The 13,538-nt window shown below is 42.2% G+C and overlaps 1 protein-coding gene across 1 annotated transcript in view; it reads right to left on the bottom strand.

Annotated features, from left to right (window-relative positions):
• The window catches only part of LOC102684936 (UPF0606 protein KIAA1549), a 131,294-nt gene that overhangs the window by 29,610 nt on the left and 88,146 nt on the right, over nt 1-13,538 (bottom strand). Inside the window, exons 9-11 of the mRNA XM_069192154.1 lie at nt 13,356-13,533; nt 12,636-12,820; nt 6,399-6,601 (exon numbers count right to left, since the gene is read on the bottom strand). Of these exons, the coding sequence (XP_069048255.1) occupies nt 6,399-6,601; nt 12,636-12,820; nt 13,356-13,533 (566 nt within the window). The remainder of the gene's footprint in view (nt 1-6,398; nt 6,602-12,635; nt 12,821-13,355; nt 13,534-13,538) is intronic.

The raw sequence follows: 13,538 nt of genomic DNA on the forward strand, positions 1-13,538 counted from the left end.
GGCTATATTCCATTGAGAGAAAACTGACCATGTGGCAAGACACACAATTGTCCCAGTGTTGCCAGAGGTCGTTTGGGGATTAGTCATCCTGGGATTGCTCGGCTTCTGGCAAAACTCTTGCAAACAAACTTCTAGGTGCCTAGGTGAATTCCTAGAAGCCTGTAGACTTAAGATGCTGTCATCTAGTATTGAACCTCCTGTATGTCACTATGGAGCTTGTAGTACCAATTGTCAGCTAGAGAATTTCCAATATGGTGTCGTGAGTGCGGCAGCCTGTTGCAGCAGCTCCGGTTACTTTGTGATTTGTGTGTCCTTTTTGTTGTTACTACTGGTAGTTACATTAGTTTTAGTTTGGGATATCGTTAACTTTTCTTTTTTTTTTTCTCCCTCTCTCTCGGAGTTATGACGGTGTAGGGAAAACCGGTTCAGGGAAGCCAAATATGTAATCATAGTGGCTCTCTGAAGGCACCAGTTCTGTAGGCTTTGGGCATTTACTGAGACAATTATTAATTGTAGCAGTAAATCACAAAGTTGATTCTTTTGATGGCTTTAGAATCCAACCATGCGACATAACTCAAACAACGCAAACACACAGGTACTAATACACGAGGATACATTTATTAATACATAGAATATGCATATAAAACTAACAGATCTTATCGAGAGGGTTATCAGAATACAAAAGATATATATTCAGTCAGTTACGAAGTGTTACACATATCAAGAGGACATACGTTCAGTATATCATTCATTAAGACCGTTTCGTAAAGTGAACTTGGTTACAACTTCTACATTAGATACTCGAAACAAGTACATAACTCTTAGGAATTAAATTGATATCAACTGGTTTGGATAACAATTGAATTCTCGAGCTGTAATGCATTGAAGTTGAATACTCATCCAATCTTTGGGGATTCAGATCTGCGGGCACAAAGAAACAGTTGCAGGCTGTTGCTGTCCAATCCGCGCTCTCTGGCTCCGTGCCAGGCTGTGCTGTGCGGCTTGCGACGGTGCGCTGCTGAAGCTCATTGTTGGCTTTAACTAGCAAAGTTTGTGCACAGGAGAAAAGATGACTGTGGGTCCCAGCAAGTCAGGAAGAGGACCGGTTCGTTCCTGATGAAGAGCTAGTTCTGAATAGTGATTCAGCTTTCCACAGTTCCGACCTGTTCACGAGGCCTGCTGCTGGTTACTCTCTGGCAACCTCCACTCTAGACTCTTAGAACAAAGGAAAGTTCTGGCACTCGGACACACTGGCCGTTCCGTGGTTGTCCGGGCTGAGTCTCAGGATGGTCAGGAGGCGCGCTGTGAGAATGTCCTGCTCTTGGGATTCTCCTTTGAATTCCATTTAGAATTGTTGAATCTGAATCTGAATCTGAATCTCTCAGGCTCTCTGTGTTGCCTGTTTTTACCTGGAGGAACTTCAGCTCATTGATTGGCTGAAAGTTCCATGGGCATCAGAGTCCCACGTGGGTCACTCGGCCCTACCAGTCCCTGATTGGTTGATCAAGGTGAGATATGAGTCACTTAGTCCTGACACTTAGTAATGCAGTCCAGATGTCCAACTCCCTAGACAGATAGGCGCCAATGGATGACCATTGATCATGATAGCCAGGCTTAGCTAAGTGCATCCCCCTTTGGGAGCTGTCCTTATCAAAAGAAAACATCTTGCATGAATGGTTTCTCTGTGGCTGCACCACAGAGATGAACAGAGAAATGGGGCCTCATTTGGGAAGGCTCAGAACACTTAATTCTTTCTTATTAATAAGCCTCGCCGCTACAACGGTCTCTGAGCAACTTTTTAAACCGGCGTATACTACGGGCAAACCGGGCTCTTTTGTTTAGACCCGAAACCAGCTCTTCATGTTACGGAAGTCGGCAGTGTTCTCGGGGGAGCGATTGGAGATCCCCAGAGAACTAATACAACGGAGCAAAGGCTGTAGATCCGGAGCAACGTGTCAGGCTAAAAAAAGGAGGTATAAACCTTCTTTACCCTCCATCATAATGGGGAATGTACGATATCTTGCCAACAAGATGGAGGAGCTAGCGGCGCTGACGAGGAGCCAGTGGGAATATCGTGAGTCTTCTATTATGTGCTTCACAGAGACTTGGTTGAACGAACTGGTTCCAGATGCTAACGCTACAATAGAGGGTTTTCAGATGGTGCGTGCGGATCGGAAAATCAAGGAGAGCGGTAAAAAGAGAGGAGGACGGCTAGCAGTGTTTGTGAGTAACAGATGGTGTAACTGTAATCATATTACTTTAAAAGAACAGCTCTGCACCCCAGACATTGAGCTACTAGCAGTTAGCCTGCGGCCATATTACCTACCTAGGGAGTTCTCCCAGGTTATTGTTGTGCTGGTGTATGTCCCGCCCTCTGCCGACGCAGCCTCAGTTACACACTGTTACATCTGGACTACAGACTTGTCACCCACAAGCCATGTTCTTGATAACTGGCGATTTTAATCATGTTTCGCTCTCATCTATTCTGCCTACTTTTAGACAGTTTGTTAAATGCCGTACTAGAGATAAGAAGACTTTGGACTTCCTGTATGCTAATGTCAAAAATGCCTACAGCTCCACATCACTCCCCCCCCTTGGCAGATCTGACGACAACCTTGTTCGCCTCCTATCTCTGTACAAGCCTCTTGTACTACAGCAACCAGTGACCACCAGATGGTCAGCTTAGGCTAATGATGCACTGATGGACTGTTTTGAAACAACAGACTGGGAGATACTCTGTGAGCCTTATGGAGATGACATTGATGGTCTTACCCACTGCATCACTGACTACATAAACCTCTGTGTTGACAGTGCAGTGCCCACCAGGAAAGTGCGCTGCTTCTCCAATAATAAACTCTGGGTCACCAGTGATCTGAAGGCCATCCTAAATAGGAAAAAGAGGGCTTTTCGGGCCGGTGACAAGGAGGAGCTGAAGCAAGTGCAGAAAGAGCTGAAGGTAAGAGTTAGGGAGAGCAAGGTGGCTTATGGGAGTTAAATGGAGGACAGGCTAATGAAGAGCAATGTGAGAGAAGTGTGGAATGGCACAGGGAGATCACTGGATAAAGCTGTCGGGCGCCCAACAGAGTCAGGGAGGCCTGGAGAGGGCCAATGAGCTGAATCTTTTCTTTAACAGATTCAATACAGGGTCCACAGTCCATTCACCTTACAGGCCTTCACCCCAGACACCCTCTTCATGTCCTCAGTCACCCCATCATGAGATCCCTCCTACTCCTACTCCATCTTCCCCTGCCCTCCTCGGCCTATCCATCACAGCTGACCAGGTCAGAAGAGAGTTGAGGAGACTCCATGCAGGGAAGGCAGCGGGTCCTGACGGTGTCAGCTCCAGGGTGCTAAAGATCTGCGCAGACCAACTGGGTTCAGTGCTGCAGTACATCTTCAACCTCAGCCTGAGATTAGAAAGGGTTCCAATGCTCTTGAAGACATCTTGCCTGGTGCCAGTACCCAAAAAGGGGCACCCTAAGTCTTGAATGACTACAGACCAGTGGCACTGACATCACACCTGATGAAAACTGGAAAGGCTTGTACTGGACCACCTCAGAACCCTGGTGAGTACAGCACTGGACCCCCTGCAGTTCGCCTACCGGTCACACTTTGGAGTGGAGGATGCAGTCATCTATCTGTTACACAGAGCTAACTCTCACCTGGAGAAGATGGGGAGTATTGTGAGAGTTATGTTCTTTGACTTCTCCATTACTGAGAGATAAGCTAAGGGCAGCGCAGGTGAACACTCCCCTGGTGTCCTGGATTATAGACTATCTGACCTGCAGGCCAAAGTATGTACGGCTACAGAGCTGTGTGTCCGAACAGGTTGTTAGCAGTACTGGGGCTCCACAGGGGACTGTCCTTGCTCCATTCCTGTTCACCTTTTACACCTCTGAATTCAGGTACAACTCTGAGACATGTCATCTGCAGAAGTTTTCAGATGACTCTCCAATTCTGGGGTGTATTAGAGAGGGGAGGGAGGAGGAATATAGGAGCTTGATAACCAACTTTGTGGAGTGGTGTCATCTTAACCATCTCCAGCTTAACACCAGCAAGACCAAAGAAATGATCTTGGACTTCCGAAGGAATAAGTCTCCGCTGAACCCTGTTTCCATCCAGGGTGTGGACATAGAGGGGGTACAGTCCTACAAGTACTTAGGGGTACACCTGGATGATAAGCTGGAGTGGTCTGGTAACACTGACGCCCTGTACAAGAAAGGTCAGAGCCGACTCTATTTCCTCAGGAGGCTCAGGTCCTTTGGTGTGTGTGGAACACTGCTACACTGCCATCTTCTACGCTGTTGTGCACTGGGGCAGCAGCATCATGACAAGAGATGCAAATAGGCTCAATAAACTTATCAAAAAGGCTGGCTCTGTGTTGGGGATGACCCTTGACCCCCTGGAGGTGGTGGCTGAGAGGAGAATGCTGACCAAGCTCACAGCCATCATCAACAACGCCTCTCATCCGCTTCATGGGATTGTTACTGGGCAGCGGAGCACTTTTAGCAACAGACTGCTCCAGCTACGGTGTTCAAGGGAACGTTTCTGTAGGTCTTTACTCCCGGCGACTGTCAGGGTGTATAACGCTGCCCTAGGCTAGGACTGTTAGCCCTTCATTTGCTCGTCTATGGACAGCGTGTTTGCTCCATTGTACTTTTTGGACAATCAGTCTGTATAAACACAGATGCACATTTTGCAGATATTTTATTGTTTCTACAGTGACTATGATCATCACATTTTGCACACACCTATGTATTTATTTATTCTTTAATTTATTTATTTTATATTTATTTTGTTGTCTTCTGTTTTTATAACTATTCTGATGTCTTTTTTTGCTTGTCATGGGCTGGACTGCTGTAACACATCAATTTCCAACATCAATTTTTGGGATTAATAAAGTCTTATCTATCTAGTACAGTATGTCAAAAGATTAATTATTAAATAGGATAGTAGGTTGGATGGGCTTGTTTGTGCTTACTCATTCTCCCTAGAGTACAGGAATCTGCTAAGATCCGGATAATCAGAGCAACTAACAATTCACCTAACAATTCACCCTGAATGTTGAGAGAAATATTTAAAATGTTCTCCTTTCTTTTTTAAGATTTAGCAAAAACTGTTTCTTCACAAGGTGTCCAAGCAAAATTAAGATTTGTTCTATAAACATAATAATAATAATTAATAATTGCTTACACTTTTCTGTAAAAGTGCTTTTCTGGACACTTCACTCAAAGCAGGCAATGGGGGCTCCCCTCCACCACCACCACTAATGTGCAGCATCCACCTTGAGGATGCGACGGCAGCCGTAGTGCGCCAGAACGCTCACCACACATCAGCTATCAGGGGGGAGGAGAGCAGAGTAATGAAGCCAATTCATAGATGGGGATTATTAGGAGGCCACGATTGGTAAGGGCCAATGGAAAATCTGGCCAGGATGCTGGAGTTAAACCCCTACTCTTTTCAAGAAACACCCTAGGATTTTTAATGAGAGAGTCAGGACCTCAGTTTTACATCTCATCCGAAGGGCAGCACCTGTTTACAGTATAATGTCATCACTATACTGGGGCATTAGGACCCACATGAACTGCAGGGTGAGCACCCCCTGCTGGCCCCACTAACACCACTTTTAGCAGCAACTTTTCCCCAGGAGGTCTCCCATCTAGGTACTGACCAGGCTCACACCTACTTAGCTTCAGTGGGTTGCCAGGTGTGAGTTGCAAAGTTATATGGTTACTGGCTGCATTCATATGCAAAATAAATACTACAGTTCCTGAATGCATGATGCAGACTTTGCTTAATCTAAAAGTGTCTTCCACATAGAAACATTCGCTTTCAAATTTACTAAAATAATAAAAGGTTAACTTACTGTAGGTTTAGTGGAACTAATGTATGTCTCAAAATTGTGACATTATCCATTCAGTAGCTTCAAAATAAATAGGAAGCATATTGCACCTGCTAACTTTCATCCGAGTTCTATTTATGATGTCTAGATTCTTAAATGATTAGCAATTAATATGTTAAATTAATATTAATGAAATGTTCAATTAATACAAAAATATCAAAGTTCAAATTGCAATTTCATCTTTAAACGTATAATTATTGTATGCACTGACAAAATGTAATTTGATTGAAAACCACTGTATTTCTATTGCTATAGTTATAAATGCCTTTTGGGAAACAGATTTTTCATCTAATCCCAGCAAATCATGGATTTATCAACCATTTTATAAAATAGTTTCAGAGCATGTCTAAGATAAGTGTGCATACAAGTAGAAAAAATAAATTCTTCAAATATGATTCTTCAGATAACAGTGGCTACCCATTTTCTTTAAGGCTCAAAAGAACCTTAAATCCTTATGTTAAGCGCATGTCAAGTCCACTGAATGCTTCTGACTCACCTGCCCCTCCGCTTGGCACCCCGTGAAACTTTGGAAGAGGCTTTGGATTTGGGACTGGGCACATCGCCACTCTCTGATGGAGTCACTTCCTTCACCGGCGCTGGCAGTGGAGCAGACTCCTGGATCACCAGAATGTCATCTTTGTTGTGCTGCCCCAGGTGGAGCTTTGCAAAATCAAACCCCTTCACACTGGGAGCCTGCAGCTGTGACGGGCAACACAAAAGGACAGCATGAAGGAAAAAAGTAAAACAAGGGGTATTTTCAGCTCCTTTCCTGATCCATTGGGAAAACACTGATTCCCTTCAGAGTTTCTCTGAACAGTGTGCTTTTTTCAAAATACTAAATCCTGGGAAAGGTGTCACAGGAAATCAGACAAAAGGTTGGTAACTTTTAAAAGAACAGTTCTGAAGATTACAGAACCAGATTTTGTTTCCTACTCCTTATCATTGCATGTCAAAATGTTTAAATAATTTGTATTCTCAGTCTGGGAAAAGTACCAGTATACAGTATACAGGTTTTATACATAAATTTTGGGAGTATTTTATACAATAAAATGGGTTAAGTACGTAGTGGCAATGCTTATTAATAAGACAGAATTAAGGGGTACTGTGCCACTCCCAGAAGCCCCTCTCTCTCTCATCTCTGTGGTGCAGGAAACACAGAGGCCATCCTATTATGTTTCTGATTTAAAGTGTTTTCTTCCCAGGTTCCCAAGTTGAGGGATTCTCCAACTATCATAATGGGTGGGCAACCCTGGTGCCGGGATGTCTGCTCAGGCCCATTTAGGCCTTACAACACCTGGTTTATGGTCCAAAGGTCAAGAGGTCAATGTTACTCTTTCCTACAGTTGACCAACCAATCAGGAACCTGCAGGGCATGGGTCTCAAGTGCCCGCCAAACTCAGAACTCAGTCTCAGAACCTTGCTCTTCTGGCCTCTGGTCTCTCAGACTTAATCACGTGACTGCCACTGTTGTCTGAGTGTGGGACATGCAAAATTGTTCCAAGCTGAGCCAGGGGGAAGCCTGCGTGTCAAGACAGATCTGCCCGAGGTCTGGCCTGCAGCAAAAGACCTCGTGAATTTGCTGGCGCCATTGTGAACACCCATGTGGTCACTGGAGCGACATACGGTTGGACTCTTGTCGACAATCTGAATAAGTTTTATTTAGCAGTAGCACTATGCCGGGAATGAACCGCTCTTCTTCCCGTTTTAGAGTGACTTGCCCTGGACCACAACGTCACGTTTCTGTGCACAGACTCTTTTTCCAAGCCCACCCCAGACGCTAGCTAGAGAGAGGTCTACAACACAAGTTGATGTCAATTTAATTCATAAGTAATGTATTTACTTCTGAGTATCTAATGTAGAAGTTATATTCATAAGATTGATTAACGATATAGTATAGCCGAATAATATACTGAAGTATATTCCTTGTTTGTATCTCTTTGTGATTATATATCTTGTATTCTGATAACCCTCACACGGGCTCAAACCCGGGCCTACTGCATCGCTCAACAGAGGTTTTGCCAGCTGAACTACAGAAGACCTTCATCCCTGTTATGCGCAGGAGAGTAGAGGGCTGTACTGTCACCACGCTGCAACCAGCTTGTACCATCTGTATACCTGCCATTTATATTAATAATGAATGACCACTGACAGCTCGTAAACTGAAGAGTTAGAGAAGACGCGTTGAGTCTTGTCTTTTCAGTTTGGAATTTAACCTTTACAGTGATCCTACTGGCTATATTTTTTACATAGCCGGATGAGTAGAAATAGATTGAATTTATAACTGGAGTAAAAAAAGTATTTCACACATACTTTGAAACCATAGGGCTTTGGAACAGCGGGAGGCCAGACCTGGCTGGGAGGGGGTGGTATTTTGATTTTTCTGCACAAAGTATATTCGCTACAATACTATAATGAGTCCCTAAGGCATATCGTTCAAATTTCAAAATTATAAAAATTAAACCTTTGTTGAGTTTGCACAAGAAACAAAAGGAACCTTTTGAGAAGTCATGTACTGCTAGCAAAGTAGCTGATTTTAATAAACAGCTTTTAAAGTGCATTAACAGCATTTTTGTCACGCCCTCTGCAGCCAGAGGGCGCTCCTTTTCTGTCCTTTCCCTAGTTTCCGGTCTGCTGTCCTTCCTGTCCCTCTCTTTCCCTTGGGCTATATATTTCCGGGTCTTGCACTCTGTCCTCGCTCAGCATTGATGTTCGGATGTCCTGAGACCCGCCTAGCACCAGGGCGCCCCACGTCCGCTCCCTGAGGGCATAGGTTTCTATACGGCATTCCTGAACTCTTTGCACTAATGAGCCCGGGTTAGTCCCTTTGGACGTCCGTGACAGAATGCTGAGCCACCTAATGACCCCGCGAGCGGCGCTTTTTTTTGTCTTGCCGCAGTTTTTTTTCTCTGGGCTGTTTTTTTTTTCAGTTCCTCTATTCTAATCACTGGATATCACTCCGATCTTCCGTGCCTGTGAGCGGGTCCTGTACCTGGCTTTCCTCGGGTAGATCACTCCGAGATCAGTGATTGAAGGTTGAGCTGGCTTGCCTATTCTTATTACTGGATATCACTCCGAGCTTCTGTGTCTGGAGCAGGTTCTCGTGCCTGGCTCTTCCTGGTCTGGCTCTCTCCGATATCAGTGATAGAATGGTAAGCTTTCTGCCGTTCCTCCATGCCTTGGCGCTGGATATCACTCCGGGCATCTGTGTCTGTGAGCGGGCTTCGGTCTGGCTTTCCTCAGGTTGTCCACTCCGATATCAGCGTTAGTATGTGAACGTGCCCATTTGCCGTTCCTCCATTCTTTTCGCTGGATATCACTCCGGGCATCTGTGTCTGTGAGCGGACTTCGGTCTGGCTTTCCTCAGGTTGTCCACTCCGATATCAGCGTTAGAATGTGAACGTGCCATTTGCCCAGTCTGCGGTATTTTTCCCCGGGGTTTTTGTGTTTTTTTTCTTGTTTTTTGCCTTTTGTTTTGATTTTTTTCTTCCTGGTTTCCGCTCCTTTTTGGTCCCCCCTGCTCTCTGTGTCGCGGAAACCTTTCCCAGGTTTTTGTCTGTGTTTGTGCTTGTGTACTTTTTTTGTTTTTTGTCTCCAGAGCTCTTCTCTACCCCCCCTTCCTCCACCCAATAAAGGTTTATACCCCGGAGGAAGGGGTTGCTCTCAGCCGTGGATTCCCGGAGGTTTCCTTTCAGTTAAATGAGGTTTTTCCTCCCCCCAGTGCTGTGCAGCTTATTTATTTGTTTGGGCGTCGGGAGCCGCCCATGAAGGGGGGGTACTGTCACGCCCTCTGCAGCCAGAGGGCGCTCCTTCTCTGTCCTTTCCCTAGTTTCCGGTCTGCTGTCCTTCCTGTCCCTCTCTTTCCCTTGGGCTATATATTTCCGGGTCTTGCACTCTGTCCTCGCTCAGCATTGATGTTCGGATGTCCTGAGACCCGCCTAGCACCAGGGCGCCCCACGTCCGCTCCCTGAGGGCATAGGTTTCTATACGGCATTCCTGAACTCTTTGAACTAATGAGCCCGGGCCTTTTTCCCGTCTCGCCGCTACGCATATGGGTCTTTTTCTGCTCTCCTGCTCCCCACGGTTAGTCCCTTTGGACCTCCGTGACATTTTTAAAGTGTTTAAAATGTTTAATTTAAAAGTTTAAAAAAACGTACAGCTTACACAACTAAGCTGATCACAAGGAAGAAAAATCACCCATTTTCCATGGATTTAGTGTTTTTAACTAAACCTGTTTTTGATGGGTTTTAAAATCATGCTTCTCTCTCTCTGTCTGTGTGCTTGTGTGTCTCATGGAGAGCAAGCTGGGGTATGCGAAAAGACAAATTCCTAATGCAAGAAATTGTATGCAAATAAAGTGATCTTATCTTATCTTATCATGCAATGTCTGTTTTAGGCAGACACATTATTGTTTCGCATTTTTTATTTTCTTTAAAATTAAAAGAATCTGTTTCCAATCGTGCCACACAATATTATGTTACATTTTTTGGGTTTTTGAGAGACTTCAGGAGGCTTCAACTGATGCATAAAAAATATAGTATAATACGTTATGAAGTCACTTGCACCTGGGATCAGCTTTATTCAAACTAAGGTTTCTAAAAATGCAACCAGGTACTAGATATTGTTTTAAAAAATTGAATTTATTTACAAATCATGATCTCTAAACCTGTATGTTGCAGGCTCTGTGTCATTTGTTCACAACGTTACTGACATCTGAAACACCCTGTCTAATAAATAGGCGTTCTAATAAAGGGAAGCTTATGAAAACCGAAGAAAAAAAAGACTTTGAAAATGTTACAAAAAGTTTGAAATTATTATTATTAAATTAATACTGTCAATAATAACCAGACACATTAATATAGTTTCAGTGGTATTGTTAATACTGCTTTGTTATTCTCGATTCTAATTACAATATATACGATTTCATTTTAAAGTGTTTTGAATTGAATTGAATTAAACTGGTTGAACTGGTTTTTACTCCAACTGTTGAAAGTAGTCAAGTCTGCAAATTCACTTTTTAATTTCATTTTTAATATCACTTAACATTGAATATGTTATATAAAAAATAAAAAAATGTTTATATAGTGTACATAATATTTACTATTTTCTTTTTTAAAAAGTCTTTGTTAGAAGAAAAGCTTGTGCCCTGAGCAGGTGTTGAACTCGGCTCGCCTAGACAGAACCCCTATTGACAAACCAGCTGTCCCAACAGACTGCTTGGAAACAGAGCTGAGACGAACAGCTTAAGGATATTTAGAAAGTAATCATGCATGAATGAGTCTAATTACAGATTACAGTAATACTACGAGCTATATAAATACATACAGTATATTTAGATCCTTAAATTAATATCGTTATTAATTTCCTTAGATAAGTGATTCCATATTATATTCCCTATTTAAAGGATTCTAAAAAGTATAAGGTTTTTTACTGCGATAACGAGCGCAAGTATTCATAGAAAAGGTTAAAACATGGAATACAGAGGGAGTTTCAGAAATTAAACAGAGCTCTGGAACACCCTGTCTCAAAAATAGAAGTTTAGTGAATAGAAGGTTGTGAAAACAACAAAATATAATTGTAAAACACAAGCAGTTTGAAATTATTAGTTGTTATTAATAAATCACTTAACTTTGAATGTGTTGCGATATTTAGAAATACCAACAAATTCAATATAGTGTCGATAATATTTACTATTTTAGTTTTTTGAAGAAATGCTTTTTGTTAAAAGAAAACTCATACTGAGAGCTGGGTTCGAATCCCAGACCTTTAGCATGCATATCACATGCCAAAACAATTACACCAACACACAGCTTGACAACTGAAGCTATAACTGAACAAGGCAGGCAAAACGTTTCCAAGTAATCGCGGGTGAATGAGTCAAATTGATGCAGATGTTTACAAAGAAAGTGGACTACGGTAATAATTTGAGCTATATGAATATAATTATATCGTAATTAATTTCTTTAGATACACAATTCCATATTATATTCCCTATTAGTCAAATTCTAAAAAGTGCATTTCTTTACTGCGATAATGAGCTAAAGTATTCATAGAAAAGGTTAAAACATTATAACTTTTTATAAAGTATATAAACTTAATATAGTCAGAAAGAGTACATATTTTTTTTTCCAAAATAACCACAGTATTTGACCTAATGAAAGACTTTGATGCTTAAAATGTTTATGAAGATAGTGAAATACTGGTGTGTATTTTTTATTAAAACTGGCAATACCAGCCATATACAGCTTACATAATGTTTATATTCCTAAATTAATATTTATTTATGACCTTAAAACATGTTATGCTCCTCTTCTTTTTATGCTCAGCTACCCAAATTAGTTGTGTAATTCCATATTAATATTCAATATTAAGCGGATTTAAACCTGCACAGTAAAGAGATTAAATGAAGCAATTGTTTCACTGACAACCAATGCACCACGAGTGCCGCCTGTCGGTTATTTTGGCCAGCCAATTACGTACTGCGGCATTCCGTGCTTTTCTGCAGATAATTTCACACAGTACGGGGTTTTACCGGGCATTATGAATGGCTGCATCTGTATAATGACATCTTCTGACTTATACTATACACTGTGCATACACTGTAGATACTCACATGTTAAACAGGGCAGCATAACATGTTGATGAATCCAATACAAACAGTTCTTTGAAACAGAAAAATAAGAGTGAGAGAAACAAAGCCCATAAATTAAGTCCTAAACTCACAGACACCGCTCACCTTTTGTCTCTGCTGAACATTGCTCATGGTGTCAGGCTGAAACTCCAGCTTGTCAGTCCGGCACAGTTTCCAATACAGAATGATGATGATGATGACGACGACAACAACAGGGACCACTACACCCACAACGATCCAGAGGTTATTATTCTGTGTTTCAGATGGTGGGGCAGTGATCTTTTCCACAGCTGTGGAGTGAGAATATACTTTCACTAAAAACATCATGCAGTTATGCTTCAGTGCACAAACATAACAGTGTGTACCTTTTTTAACAACTGATTAGGTGTTATCAATCTGTTTATTGATATGTTATTACCCACAATTTTACACTAAGTGCTGAACTACTGCTACTATGTTTTTTGGTTAATGCCATGTTGGTGCTGGACATTTTAAGGTACAAGGAACATTTTCAGATTTCTGAGGTTTGAACAAATGGAATTACCATTTCATGTATTTATATTTCCAAAATGTCACCCACGAATAATATAATAAGGAATATAATACTACAATATAATAAGAAAACATATTTCCTACTGCTCTGTAGACATTACAGGTGACATTACAACATCTGGTGTGTGAATACACTGTTTACTGGACTATACCCATTGGAGTATCATTAAAATTTCCAACTTAATCAAAGACAAAATCCCTTTCCAGCTCATGGATCTATTTCTGAAATTCCCATACATTCCTTTAAAATAGCTAAACCTTTCAAATACTCACGTTGAGCTAGGACCCCTTGCACCCGGTAACCAAGGACAATGGCAGCCCTCTGGACATTAATCTGGTTGAGGATGCTGGAGGTGGTAGTAGCAGCCAGTCTCTCCTGATTAGGACCTTCCACAAAGTAAATCATTTCCAGCGGGTTATCGGGGCCATCAAGTCTGGTGGTTCTTACAATCTGGG

Source organism: Lepisosteus oculatus, chromosome 7 (assembly GCF_040954835.1).
Source record: "Lepisosteus oculatus isolate fLepOcu1 chromosome 7, fLepOcu1.hap2, whole genome shotgun sequence".
NCBI lineage: Eukaryota > Metazoa > Chordata > Actinopteri > Semionotiformes > Lepisosteidae > Lepisosteus > Lepisosteus oculatus.